The sequence below is a fragment of the Ischnura elegans genome, chromosome 6 (assembly GCF_921293095.1).
Source record: "Ischnura elegans chromosome 6, ioIscEleg1.1, whole genome shotgun sequence".
Taxonomy (NCBI): Eukaryota; Metazoa; Arthropoda; class Insecta; order Odonata; family Coenagrionidae; genus Ischnura; species Ischnura elegans.
This window is the reverse complement of record NC_060251.1, coordinates 101149235-101162889: the sequence shown is the minus strand read 5'-3', so window position 1 is coordinate 101162889 and position 13655 is coordinate 101149235. Positions and strand designations below refer to the sequence as shown.

The 13655-nt window shown below is 37.0% G+C and overlaps 1 protein-coding gene across 2 annotated transcripts in view; it reads right to left on the bottom strand.

Moving 5' to 3' along the window:
* LOC124161268 overlaps window positions 1–2760 on the bottom strand; it is a 52314-nt gene extending 49554 nt beyond the window's left edge. The window contains exons 1-2 of one of the 2 annotated variants that reach the window (XM_046537557.1): window positions 2485–2760; window positions 2249–2370 (exon numbers count right to left, since the gene is read on the bottom strand). In XM_046537557.1, coding sequence (XP_046393513.1) covers window positions 2249–2327 — 79 coding nt within the window. In that variant the 5' untranslated portion in view covers window positions 2328–2370; window positions 2485–2760. Of the gene's footprint in view, window positions 1–2248 lie in introns of both variants that reach the window. The other variant, XM_046537556.1, reaches the window with a different exon arrangement.
* Between the last annotated feature and the right edge of the window lie 10895 nt (window positions 2761–13655).

Here is a 13655-nt window from a genome sequence, read left to right as displayed (position 1 = left end):
TGATATATACCTTATTTATGCCTCAAAAAATTAATTAATATAAGTTTACATGCCAAACAATTATTATATTCAAAAACAATTTTAAACTGAATCTTCGTTGGCCATGATGGGCATGGCTTTGGTCTTCTTAACATTTCAGTTCTCTGAAATACATTTTCCCTACGTGATAATTATTACGTTTTTCATAACCTTTACAGACATGTTTAGCTAGAATATTAATGCTTTAAATTAAGTTCAATATCAAGTTTCGTTCGAAGAAAGCCTTTCTCAAATTGCCAGAGGAGTGGAAAGAAAAACAAGGCCTTGATATGTTGGAAAGGATAGAGTTATATCGCCTCCGTTCATCGTCAAGAGTGCTGCGGCAGATGTCAGCATTTATCAAGATTATATTTTTCGTCATCAATGCGGATGGAGTGGGTCAAGGTCTATTTTTTTCAAATATTGCTATTGTATTTTTTATGCATAGCAACACATTTAACATTTTTATTTCTCGCTAAATTTTTGAGGTTCATGTCTAAAATTTACGATTACTTTTGGGCTTCAAAATGTATACAAACTAATGCCAGTACCTCGGTCTAGGGATTTAAGTTAAATATTTACTGAAAAGAATGAAATTCTTGTCATGAAAATTTTTAAACCTTTGTTTATCACAGCTTGCACGCTCCAACGCCAACCGTTTGCAGGCCAGTCCCACTTTTATCGCTATAAAAAAAATGTTCTCATAAAGTCTCAAGGTTACGCCTCCTGGTTGGGAAAAATCCTCATCCCGATATTAAATCCTCACGAGTGCTCAAGTCCGAAGGCTGCTTCTGTGAAAGGATAATTTGTTCCTGCACGAAAATCATGCGCGCCATGGTAATGACCCAATTGCTGCTCGTTATACTTGAACCACATGCACTCAATGCATCAGTGACCTGCACAATGTTTATTGGATCATATTGATGAATAAGAATAAGGTTATGATGATGTATAAGGATACTTGACATTTTTTAAAGTAGAAAATTTATGAGTTTGTTTAAAAATCAAAATACAATAATAATACAGGGTAATCATGAATTGAGAGTGCGGTTTTGAACGTGGTTAAAATAAAAAGAGAGTCACCCATAGTTTATGTTTTCTTGATTTTCGAAATTTTCGTCCCAAACAGTTTTTTTTGCATGACCAATTTCAATTTATGTGCCCTTAGTCCCTCAACAATGAAACTCGTCATCGACATTAGCCTAGTCCAAAAGAAAGGCGCCTAGGGGACCTCGGCCACGGATCAGGTAGCCTCTGAAAAATCTCTATCACCCTATCTCTACTATCTTCGTATGAATTACCGAAAGCGCACCATTTTTTGATAACCCTTAATTTTCACTTTGTTTATCAATATTGCAAAGATTTTTACATTGAGTGTAGCAATAAAATGTAAAGAAGCACTTATGTAATTGTAATTCACTTAAATTTCGGTGTGTTAAAACCTTCTTCGAATATTTCAATAAATATTGCAATATCCTTATGGACTAATTATTTCCCCCTCAAGGCTTGCACTTTTTCCATCAGTTTTTTAAAGAAATAAGTGCTGATTCATTATAATAACGAACTATTCGTCTTAAAAATTGATCCCATCCCATTAAAATTTTCAATGTGGATTTAGTAGAAGGGTTTAACCTTTGATCATCGTATGAATTATGTTATCAGTGGCACAAGGCATACGGAGAGGTCACGTAACTCATCTATTTAAACCATTAATGCCTTCAAAACATTCTACCAATTTTACACAGAGGTTGACTCAGTGGATCTGTATTAATAGAGGATAAGGTTGGACAGTTGTCAATATTCATATTGCATCGTCGCTATATTTTCCGTTGATATTAAGAAAATATTTGATAAATAGATATATTATAATAAGTAATTTTCAAAAACTGTGTATTTGTATTATAAATGAATGGAGTATGGAGAGGTGTTTCTGAAGTCACACGCTAATGAAAACAAAAACTTTGAAAATGCTGCGTACTATCACCTTTTTACATTCTTATTCAAACACTGACATTTTTTCATCGAACGGAGCTAGAAGGCAATACGTTATTCGTGGAAGGTATAATGCGTCTTCTCGTAGCACAAAAGTCTATGTACACAAAGTGTATGTACACAAAAGTCATTCATTCAAAATGGCAATGAATTTTTTACCTCCGAATGCGAAAGACTCGGCAAGCGACACATTTCAGGGTCAAAGGTTAGGGGGCAAAGGAAATCACGAACGACTCACGGATTTCGTCTCCAACGGCGAAGGCGTTCCATAGTGCCAGCACCAGCAACACACTTGCGATCCTCTGCCTCGTCTCCATGGTGAAAAAAATCCTTCTTCTGATCAGGCAAATGGAGTGACGCCTATAATAATTCAAGCATGCGCTAATTCTTCCACGAAAATTCGGGAAAAACGAGTAGAAAGACGTAAAATTAACGTAGAAAACCAATTCAAAAAATTTTTAGCGAAAAAATCACTTTTTTAGATGAAATTAATTCTCTTTTTTTAAATGTTCGGTTGTACTTCTCCAACAATGGCGCCTAGAGCACAGACTAGATTAAATTTCGCGATGGAATAAACCCTACTCCTTCCTCCTGGTTAGGCTAGTCGGAGACCCAGTGTTTTCTGTGCCTCTGGTGGCTTTGAATTGATGACGCCGTCTTGCTTGCTGAAGTGTAGGGGCCTTCGAGACGCTCAAAGCATTTATAAACTTTCACTCCGGTCCTCCCTCCGTGCAAAGAAGTGACGAGCGGAGCTAAGTGAGAGATAAGGAGAGTGAGAGGGCCAGAGGAAGCTCAAAGGGTTTAGCGGGGGGATGGAGGGGAGGGAGACCCCCGTATTCGCTAGTGGGGAGTCTCTTCCCCACCCTCCTCCCCTCCTTCACCTGGACCTCTCATCACTCTCCCTTTCGTTGTAACACCTCTGGGAGGTTACTTGGTAACTGAACGAATCAAATCACTTAAAGGGGCGTCTGTTAATTACGTGAGGTTATTTTGGCGACGTTCGAACACCTTAGTGAGATATCGTGAGATTTTTCTCAACCCCTTTTTGATTTTGCCCCTCCCTCTAATCTCATGTGAGATTGTTAAAAATACGTATTTTCATTGTAAATACTTTAACCTACGCTTCATTGTGCTGGATATATGAACAGCAAACAATTTATTTAATTGTTTTATTTAACTTAAATTAATCAATATTTTTTGACTCAATAAGATCGGAATTATATATTGTTGCTTGCGGAAAAAAATACATAATAATTGCCCCCTCCTCCAAACGCGAGATTAGGTGAGAATCGGCTTGTCCCCCTCAACCCTCTTAACGCTTCACGTAATTTATAGATGCCCCCTAATTAGGAAGGCGGGTTCGCTACTGCGCGATTCAAAGCTACTAATTTTCGCATTTGTTTTCAAATGCGAAAATGCATCCTACTGGTTAGGGTAGGTTGACATGCATCTTCATGAAAATAACCCCTTTCCGTCTCTCCTATCTATTTGGACTTCCCTTTTCATTCACAATAACACTTAATAATTGGTTGATGGTGTTCTCCGCGGAGTGGTGCAGAACGGGCAGCTAGGTTTCCGGGTTATCCTTCGCGTTGATTAATTTTCGTGACGACAGTTTCGCCGGCGTTACAGCAAGAGACCTCAGATTTGAAACTTCAAAATACAAAAGTATTTGAAATCACGAACTTGAAGACATCTGCGGCAACGCTGGTAAAACTGTCGTCACAAAGATGTAGCGACACGTAGAACAACCCAGAACCTAGCTGCGCAAGACTTACTCACTTACATTCCATCTACAAATTCTTTTCTCTTCCTTCTCCGCCTTTGCTAAGTACATTCTTCTTTCTAACCATGTTTTATACATAAGACCCCCTCTCCAAACTACCTACATCCAAACATTCCGTCTCCTTCGTATCTCATCTAGAAGATGCCTCTCCTTACCCACCATGTACAGCACTTGGTCGTTCAGTTTTGATGTCGTATCCCCGCTCAAAACTTGCTCCATCCATACCTTCCGTCTCCTCCACATCGCGTGAACAAGCTGCCTCTCCTCACCCACCATGTCCACCACTTCGTCTTTCTGTATTTCGCCAATCATCCCAGCGCGTATCCATTCCCAACTTGGACTATCCTCCTCAATACACAATTAAGCCTACTAACTTTCACTTTATCACAGGACACATCCACAGACAGCATTATCCACTTTTCTTTTCATATTCAGTTGCAATTTCTACGTTTTTTTTGGTGGCATGTGGACATTATGATTTAATGGCTTGATCATATCTATGATGATAAAGTGACGTTGTTTTTGTCTATTTTATATGGTTGTTATATTACAACATTATTTTTTTACATTATTGTTTATGTCTTCTACTGATTATAGTAGGTATAAATGGAGCGTTTGGTCCCCTCTCAAGTTCCACCACCTTTTCAAAGCACAGCAGAAGTCGAATCCTTTTCATTCCAGCTATAAAAATACTTAATTAAATTACTTAATTAAATTATTTAATTATTTATCAATTAATTAAATTATCAACTTAATGAAAATTTACCTTTGCCTTGCACCTGGGACTGCTATTGTAAACCAAGGAGATGGCAATTTTTACACTCTCATCTCTTATTAATTGTTAGCGTACCTGTACAAGATTGGTGACTACCATGGCTTTCTTGTGAAATGCACTGGAATCTCCTGAATCCGAACAAATTCTTTGGCTTTGGCTACCTGCGAGATTTGAGAGTGTATTTTCTGAAAGAACGATCATAACTGATAGAGTTTTCCAGATTAGCGCGCCTTGTTGTGTAATTCTGCGGATTATTTCCGTAATCCTCCCTCGTTCCGCAGGAAGTGTTCCATTCAGATCTGGTGAGTGTGGGTTACGCAATTGTATATGCCCCAAATGCATCGCAGCCGTGTTCTTAAGCTAGAGACGAATCCGGAAAATATTTTGGTTCCGTGTTGGATTGCCTTTGCGAAACAATGGAAAAAATGCATTTACGTGGATTCTTCCCGGAACTGTACGAAATTAGTCGATGAAAGATATTTAGAAATTATTAATTCTTATGTAGATATCTACTCAACTTGAGGATTAGAGAACCGGAAAAGTTTCCAGGTGTTGGGGAATCTTTCATAACGTAGCAATTTCGAATTAATGTTCCGGAAAAAATCTCTTCGCATCGTAAGTAAGGGTGTCTGGCAAGCACATAGTTAATAAAATGAGGACTCAATCTTTTTCTTCTTAATTAATGAATCGTAGGTACAATTTTAGGGTCAAAAATCAATAAAAAGTCGAAAATACGATGGAAAATAATTGACAAAATTTATAATATAATTTTTATTCCGCTGAAAAATTTGTACTTAAATAGAGCTAATGATTTTGTATTACCGAAACTGATTTTGCATTCGTTTTTTTTGTTAAGTCCACACACGTAAGTAGGCATGTACCTTGGTGAAGTATTCTGGTCGAAAAACAAATAATACCATAAATTATTACGACCAAGAGTATAATTTTTTCCTATGAAGCCACTTACTAAGCATTATGTACCGATAATACGGAATTACTAACTCCCTATACGATTTATATAGTTTTTCAGCTTTTGATTTATTCATGACAAGAATTTTGAAACTTGTGTACCAACATATCTGTAGAACACCCAATATGAGCAAAAATATATATATTTTCCAGTATTTTATCTTAGGTATGGCGCTTATCTAGTTGCCACACTATGTAAAAGTCGAATTTAGGATTTAGGTAAATTAAGGATGCAGCATGATAATTCGAAGTAAAGGTAGAAAATGAAGGCTTCGAGCAAGTTCAAAAAAGCACCGAGATTAATTTAAATTTCATGTGTTGGAGACAAAACCATTTTCTTAATTTGGTACAAGAAACTTGCAATTTTGGGAAAACAACTATAGTTCTTTTGAAAGTATTTGTAGTCCTAATGTGCCTTTATTAAAAAAAGTGTTTTCTCGGATAAGGCCAGTATGAAAAACGAGAAAGGGTTAAATATATACTTCTTATCCCGCAAGAAGCTAAAAGCTATTAATATTGTCTTTGCTACTGGCTTAGTGTGTTCTCTGCCCACTGGCTGAAAGGTAATCAGGGAATATCTAAAAACGCTTTTTAGCCATTTAACGTTACTTCAATGCGAAATAATTCTGCCAATTAGTGGAATTAATCGATTGACCATTAGAATTCCGTCTTGCAGAAATATTCGGGGTGGTTTATAAATTTCCAGTTACTGAACATTGTATGATTATACGCGGAATGCATTCGAAAAAAACCGAAACCGTACGGCACAATAAATATTGCCGAAAATTATATAAGATTAAAATCGATTTTTTTTTTTTTGGGAGTCAAACTTTCCACGCTATTAGGTCAGTTGGTCAAGACCTTCGGATTGCCGTGAACTTCAGTCAAGCGACGGCGCAGGTAGTATAAAAAAATAAAACGTTTTGGCCAGCCGGATGACTTTCGTAACGCTGGAATGAACGTGAAATGGCACTTTAAGCTCCATGCGAATACAATGGAGGATCAAAATCATCCTCCTTAAATATAAATAAGATGTATTTCATTGAAGAAGTTGACCTAGTTGAAAAATAGAAATTTTAAAAATATTCTCATAATCATGGCATTCAAATCCGATAAATTACAGGACCTTATGTGTCGCTGTATTTATAATGATGGAGTTTAAAGCGGATTAATATTTTTTAATGGAACTCACTGTTTCAGTGATTCAACTCCAGGTTTGTTTCGGATAGAGTGAGGGAAAGCACATTGAAGACTATGGCGCTGTCATTAAAATACGCACGTTCAGGTTGCTATTTCCTTTCCCTTGCCTCGTACTTTGAGGGTGTTCGTTCAAAAATATTCGTAGGTTTCACTCGAATTTAGCACTAGTGTGGAGGTAAAATTCGATAGGAATCAATGAGTTTCCCTCCGCATTTCCTGGCAAATAAAATTAAATAGAAAATGTTTTTTTAATATTCATAATTGTGTTGATAAATCGAAACAAAATCAATTAATTGGTCTTAAAAAATAGAATTCTCGTGTATTTTTTTTAATGATGTCAGATAGTGGTATTCCCTGCAGCAAAAGAACAGTTCAAAGTGATTCATGTAATTAGCTTTTAATAAAGCTATGTCAGTGAGGAAAACAACCGCAAGTACTATTATTTACATTTGATAATTCATCTTAGAGACAGGCTAACTAGGAAATAAATTAGATGTGCGATGTGAAATGAAAATATCTTGCCTAAAAGAAAAAACCAATTCCCTCAATTAAAAGACAACCCTAGTATTTTTTGGGAAAATATTGTTTTTTTTTCAAAAGAATATTTGTAACTCTATTGTCCTTTGATAAAAACAACCTTTTTCCTTAAGTAAGGCCACAATGAGATGCAACGAAGCTGAACTAAAAAAAATAAAGATATGTCTCTTGTCCCATGACAAAGAAAATGTTATTTTTTCTTTGAAGCCAGCTTAAAGAGTAATTGGCCGTCATGAGGAGGAAAGTGAACATTCCGTATTTAAAACGCTTTCCACCCGCTTCGCGATTATTAATACAACCTAATGGTGCCCTGCCCTTGTACGATTTTTGGGTTCTCTTTGAAAGGAAAAGATGCTTATCTCTGAAAAGTTACTTTTAAATCCAGTCTTATTTGAAAAAATTGGCTTTATACCCTCGTTGAATGGCTCGAAATTTACTGTGTCACACAAGACGCACGATGATGAAATTCCATGTATATTCGCAATTAATTGTACGCGAATCCACCGTCCAACACTGGCAGAATCTAGAAATAGAAAGTTGCATATATGTGAGTCATAAATTTGAGATATATGTGATAGTGTTTTCTGGACATATATGAGCTAGATGTGGTGTTTAAATTCCAATTTGGGCCGGCGTTTCTTAAGTTGTCCTTGGCGAACGTGAAAATCGTAGGCATCGGAAACATTTATTTCAGGTTTCCGGTTTCTTCAGCTAAACCCCAATGTCTATAATCAGTTACATAAGGATCACCTTAGCCTTATGCAACTTCCTTGCCATGAAAATGATGTGTTCCTCAGAAAAGGGCATATGCTGTGAAATGCTAGTCTCCAAATATTACATAGTGGTTCGGTTCTTTCCTTAAGTGAGCCTTTAAATCTTTATACAAGAAAGACTGCGCGGGTCGATACCATGGCATAGATAATCATATTAAATCTTTAGTGACCACATTTACAATGGAGCACTGTTGTACATCCTCTTATTACCTCGATTACCTGCGCAAAACTCAATTGCTCATCATATTTTAGCATCGAAACGTGAGAGTAGCAGTGTATCTGTTATCCCATAAAACTTATATTTCCTTTGAATTTTATTGCAAAATTTAATCCCGATTACCATTAATTTCAATAAAATATTAAAATTAGGCAATATTCATTCAAGATTTTCAGTTTTTGTGCCGTATATTACTATCTACTTTAAACTTACCTCCGTATCATTGTCTCTGTTTCCACTTAGAAGTTTCTCCCCATCACGCCTGAAGCACTGACTTTAATTATTCCTTTCATTATTTCAATGCCTAACGATTTATATTGAGATAGTCATTTTTCGTAAACAAACATTATTAAATACGCATAAATATTTCACATAAGACTGACGAATAAATTAACTATTTGAACATGTTAGCTATCTCATGGGCCTTAAAAGAGTGACAAATCTAATCCATGTGAGGTAATAAATATTTTACAGGTATTACAGAAACTATTTATGCTTAAAAACCTTTTATACTGCTTCTGACATTGTTCCCAGTGCAATATGTGTTTTTATCATGAAAACGAATGACCTTTTCTCTGTAGAATTTTGTAGAAAAACCACTAATTGTGTGAAGAAATGCAAACAAATACAGACCCGCTGGCATCCTTATTATTGAAAATCAAGGAGACCTACATGAGAGAGGGAGGGATACCACCTATTAAGAATGCCATGCACGTTTTGACACCTCTCATACGCGTAATGTATCCACAAGAGTATAGCAGCGTTTCCTTATTTGACAATAATGCGGCTATGCGTGGCTCCGTCGAAATTTTCTCCACACCTGGAAGTTATTGTTTTTCCGAAAATCCGGGCAGGTTGGCTCAGGGAATCGAGCAGTTGGGTGGAAAGGAAAGCTGAGATTTTTTTCCGCTTCCTCCTCTCTCTAGCGTCAATCTCTCCATCTTCTTGCGGTCGGGTCGAGCAGACGTCAGCAGGCATTTGCAGCTCTCACTGACCGCGAGTTAACCCCCATTAATCAGTTGATCAAGGCATTTGCTTTCGCCGGTTTCAAAAGCAATGGGGATATTCAGGGGCGGTCTGGCCAGGTCGGCCAGTCGGCGATCGCCGAGGGCCCCCATCTTAGGCGCCCCCCCTCCCCCACACATAGCTCGCGCCCATCCTGAAGCGTATATTTAAGGTGCATCAAAAACAAGACTCTGATTACTTGAACCAATTTTTTTGCAATTACAAAATTCTACGTTTTCATTGGTTGATTTATTTACAACATACTCAATGTAAAAATATTATTAGAAAATTAATAAAATAAAGTTGCTAGAAGACAAAAGAGAACCCGATGGTTTTTGAAAGGGTTATTCAAGAAGATTATCTTGGAGGTTTTTTTTTAGATTCCAGTGTAGTTTCAGATAACAAATTCACTATTTAGATGATAGAACCATTATACAATATTACATTTTACAAGCTATGAAATTGACACTTTTTGTAGTATTTTTCTTACGGAATTGCTATTCTTTAATTACTTATAACTAGTTTTGAAGAGCTAGCATGGCGTCAAAATCCATTTCTGGGCATGCAATTTCCTAAAAATTTCCGGGAGTGGATCCCCGCACCTCCTGATAGGGAGGGCCCATCATGAGCCTCAGCAGAGGGGCCCAAATCATCCAGGACCGCCAGGGGAATATTGCTAAGTACAATGTATTAGAACACATCCTTCCCTCTCCACCGGTCGTATTTTATCTTATTTGGTGATGTCTTACTTACTCCTTTAAAATTCACGCTATCATCTTGATATATTATGCCAACGTCCAAGCCCTATCTCCCATAGAGAAACATGCAGCATATTAGAATAAATGAAATACAGAATTAAAAACACTGGAAAATGAATTGGGTGAGCAACGGAGACGTTCATCAACACGAAAAACAGATTTCAATATCGTTAAGCAAAAGTTTAAAAATGGCTAGATAAGAGTCTGATCTGAATGTTTTGTGCTTCACAGTGCGGAAGAATGAACACATAGACTAGAGTACGAAATAATATGGGAGGTGTTCGAAATGTGATTAAGAAGGAGAATGGAGAAGTTAATGAGGAAGTAGAGGAGAAGGAAGGATGAAGTGCTGGATATGGTGGGTGAGATATAAAAATGATAGTTGATATGGATAGAGCGAGTACTGAGCGGGGAGGGGATGTTGAAAACAGTGTTAGAGGAAAGAATATTGGATAAACAAGGAAGGGAAGGAAAAGAATAAGATTTATCATTCGAATGAAAGGAAGAAGGCCTTAAAGTGAATTGAAGAGGCAAGTCTATTTTTTTTGTTTATCTAAAGAGAGACAGGGCAGGGGGAAGCGCATAATTTCCATGAACTACATTAGCCGCTATAATAACGCTTAAATAGGTACGCTATTGTTGTACAAATTAGTTTTTGCGAAAAAAGACGAAATACAAACATATAAGAAGGAATTAAGCTTACGATATAGCTTAGTATTTTAAATATATTTTATTATAATTTTTCCTCTTTGATCTGTAACGTTGACTACTGAAGTTGATACTACTAAGGTGGCCATTTCCAGTATACTAGAATTAGTCCAGAGCGAACACCCCTAGTGTTCAGAGAATGGACTTCGCTCTCCGGCATTGGATCAGCGTCGCTCTACTTGGTCTGCTAGTCATATGGTATACTCAGCAGTTAAGACCATCATGAACGCTATAGTCCACAAATGTCCTCGGAGTGGATTGATACTTCGGTAAGTTGCTAGAGCACTCGGCCGGAAATCGAGGGATTTGGGTTTGAATCCCAGTGTAGGCGAATGATATTTCATCTGTGAAATTTTGCACATTTCTCATAAGAGTTGAAGAAATATGTTTTTTGCCGCTGGAAGATTTGCATCATCACGCGAATACTTCTAGTTGGTTAGCCTTGCGTTTGGTTTCCAAGAGGTCACAACGCGGCATTCTACATGAGGTCGGTCACTCTATTTACTGAAGCTTTTTTTCAAGCAAAACTCCATGTCTGTATAAGCATTTTCGTCTTCGTGCACTACATCCTTATAAATGTGGGATGACAAATCCACAAAATATTTCCCTCTCTCCCCCAAATTGCATGACACAGCCAGCCATTAAAAATTTGAAAGAAACGAGAGGAGGTGGGATATAAAATGGGCCAGATACTCTTCCATTCTGAAAAGTTCCAATAAGGTTTTGTGACAAGGACGTCCGGTTGTTTTGAAACAACATTCAGCGGACGGTTTTCGATATCCCTTTTTAATTGGCGCTGTATGCAGAAATAGAGGGCTTTTTTCTCGAGAGACGCATAATCAATTTCCTATATTATTTCTACTGTATAGATACTTTTTTCTCAACTTATGCGCAACCAAACTCTACAAATGAGGTACCAAAATGCACAGAATTTATCAGAGAGCATGCGACGGCATATCTTACTTCCTAAATATTGCTATTGTTTCCTAAAATTGGTTTTTAAATAATAAAAAAAAACAAAAACCGGTAAATATTCCCGACGTTAACGGCGCACAAACTGATACATTTGTTCATTTGCAACAATATCTCGCATTCTTTAAATAACTTTTATCAAAATGCGGCTGATTCCACATTCAAGTCTCCTGTTGATACATAAGTATGAGTCATCATGTGCGTTTAACAGAGGATAGTGTAATTACTTCCAATGTTGTGTTTAAAGAGGTCCTCTGATCTCAATTTGTACATGAACATTCCAATGAAATTTGTACATAAGACCCTGCTTTTTTTTCTACATTTTAAAATTAGAAACGCGCCTATCCCTCTCTGGGCCCGCATTGAAAAGAGCGGGGGAAGCCCGGTGGTGCAGCACGCTCGTCAAAATATATTGAACGAAAAGTATCATATTATGCCTTCAATAATTACAGATATCTTATCCAAATTTCCACTTACATACCGATATTAAGGAGCATAGGTACATTTTCACAGTGAAATTCCGACTCCACTCTGGTTAACAATTGATGAGATGGAAATTCAAATTAAATGCTGTTCGAAATTGCCCATTAATCATTCCTTTAATATTATTAGCTTATGTTTTACTTTGGCTGGCTGATTCACTTTTTAAAAGGAAATCATGCATTCGTACTAAGGAATTGTAGGTTTTTGAGTGAGGGCCTTCTCTTATGTCAATAATAATTTATAAAGCTTATATTTAAGTCCATGTTTTCCTTTCCGCGTATAAATATAACCGATGCATAAATAATTTCTCTGTGGCTCAAAACCGTTGTTACAACTGTAAATTTTAGGTAGTCACCATGATTGGGCCTATATCTATTCTTTTATATATTCTATCGGTGGTCGTGGAGAATAATGGAGAAGGTGAATCTGACGGAGAGGCTGAAGGAAGACGAAGTGATGGACATGGTGGGTGAGGAGAGGCAGGCTCTTGATACGAAGGACACCGAAGGTATGGATGAAGAAAGTAGGTACTAAGCGGGGAAGTGATGTTGAAAATGGTGCTAAAGGGTAGAATGTTAGGTAAACGAGGGAGAGGAAGGAAAAGAATAGGATATTTAGATATAATGAAAGGGAGAAGCAGGGATGGCAAGTAAAACGATGTTTCATTGATATTGTTCATAAAATTTATATGCCAATGTGTCATTTTTTTACGATTTTTGAAAATTACAAAACAATCCCTCCGGTGCTCGATTAAATTAAACATTTCACTTCAACTTTAAACATGGATGAAATATTTCCAACTCTCTTGTTAATTAAATTATTTTTAGCCTATATTTCCCATTCATTACAGGAGTTCCCGGGTACCCACATTAGGGTAACTGCATTTTTATTGCAATCAGCATTAATATTATGGAAATTGTAATAAATGTTTTTGTATTATAATTATTTGGATTTATTCTTAAAAGATGAAACTCTTTTTTCTGGCATAGCTCTGGGATTAAAGAGAAATGAAATCTATTTACCTATCGACTTAATAACTGACTCCATTTAGAATTCTAAATCTTTCTCTCGCTTAATTCGTTCTAATGGGTTAATGGGAGTTTGGTGGCCTAATTGACAGCAGATGACGCTGGTGAAACAGATAACACTAGTGTCTTTGGTTCAAGGCCTGATGCATCTTTTGAACATAGCTAAACAGAAAATCGGTTTACATGATAGGTAGAGGGACTGGTGCAAATGTGGAAGCATGATGGTAATGTGGAAGCATAATCCTTTAGGGCTTGGGAGGTACTGTAGTCTAGCGGCGACCGCATCAACTTCTTGGCCTACTTCTTAAGTAAGCATGTAAGAGCGGTGACGGTCAACTCATGGTTTATTGTCTGTGAAATACTTGTTCCAAGTTTCTCTTCACTCGTAAAACTTTTGAGGTAAGTTTTTAAGTTTAATTTAACCTAGTCCACCA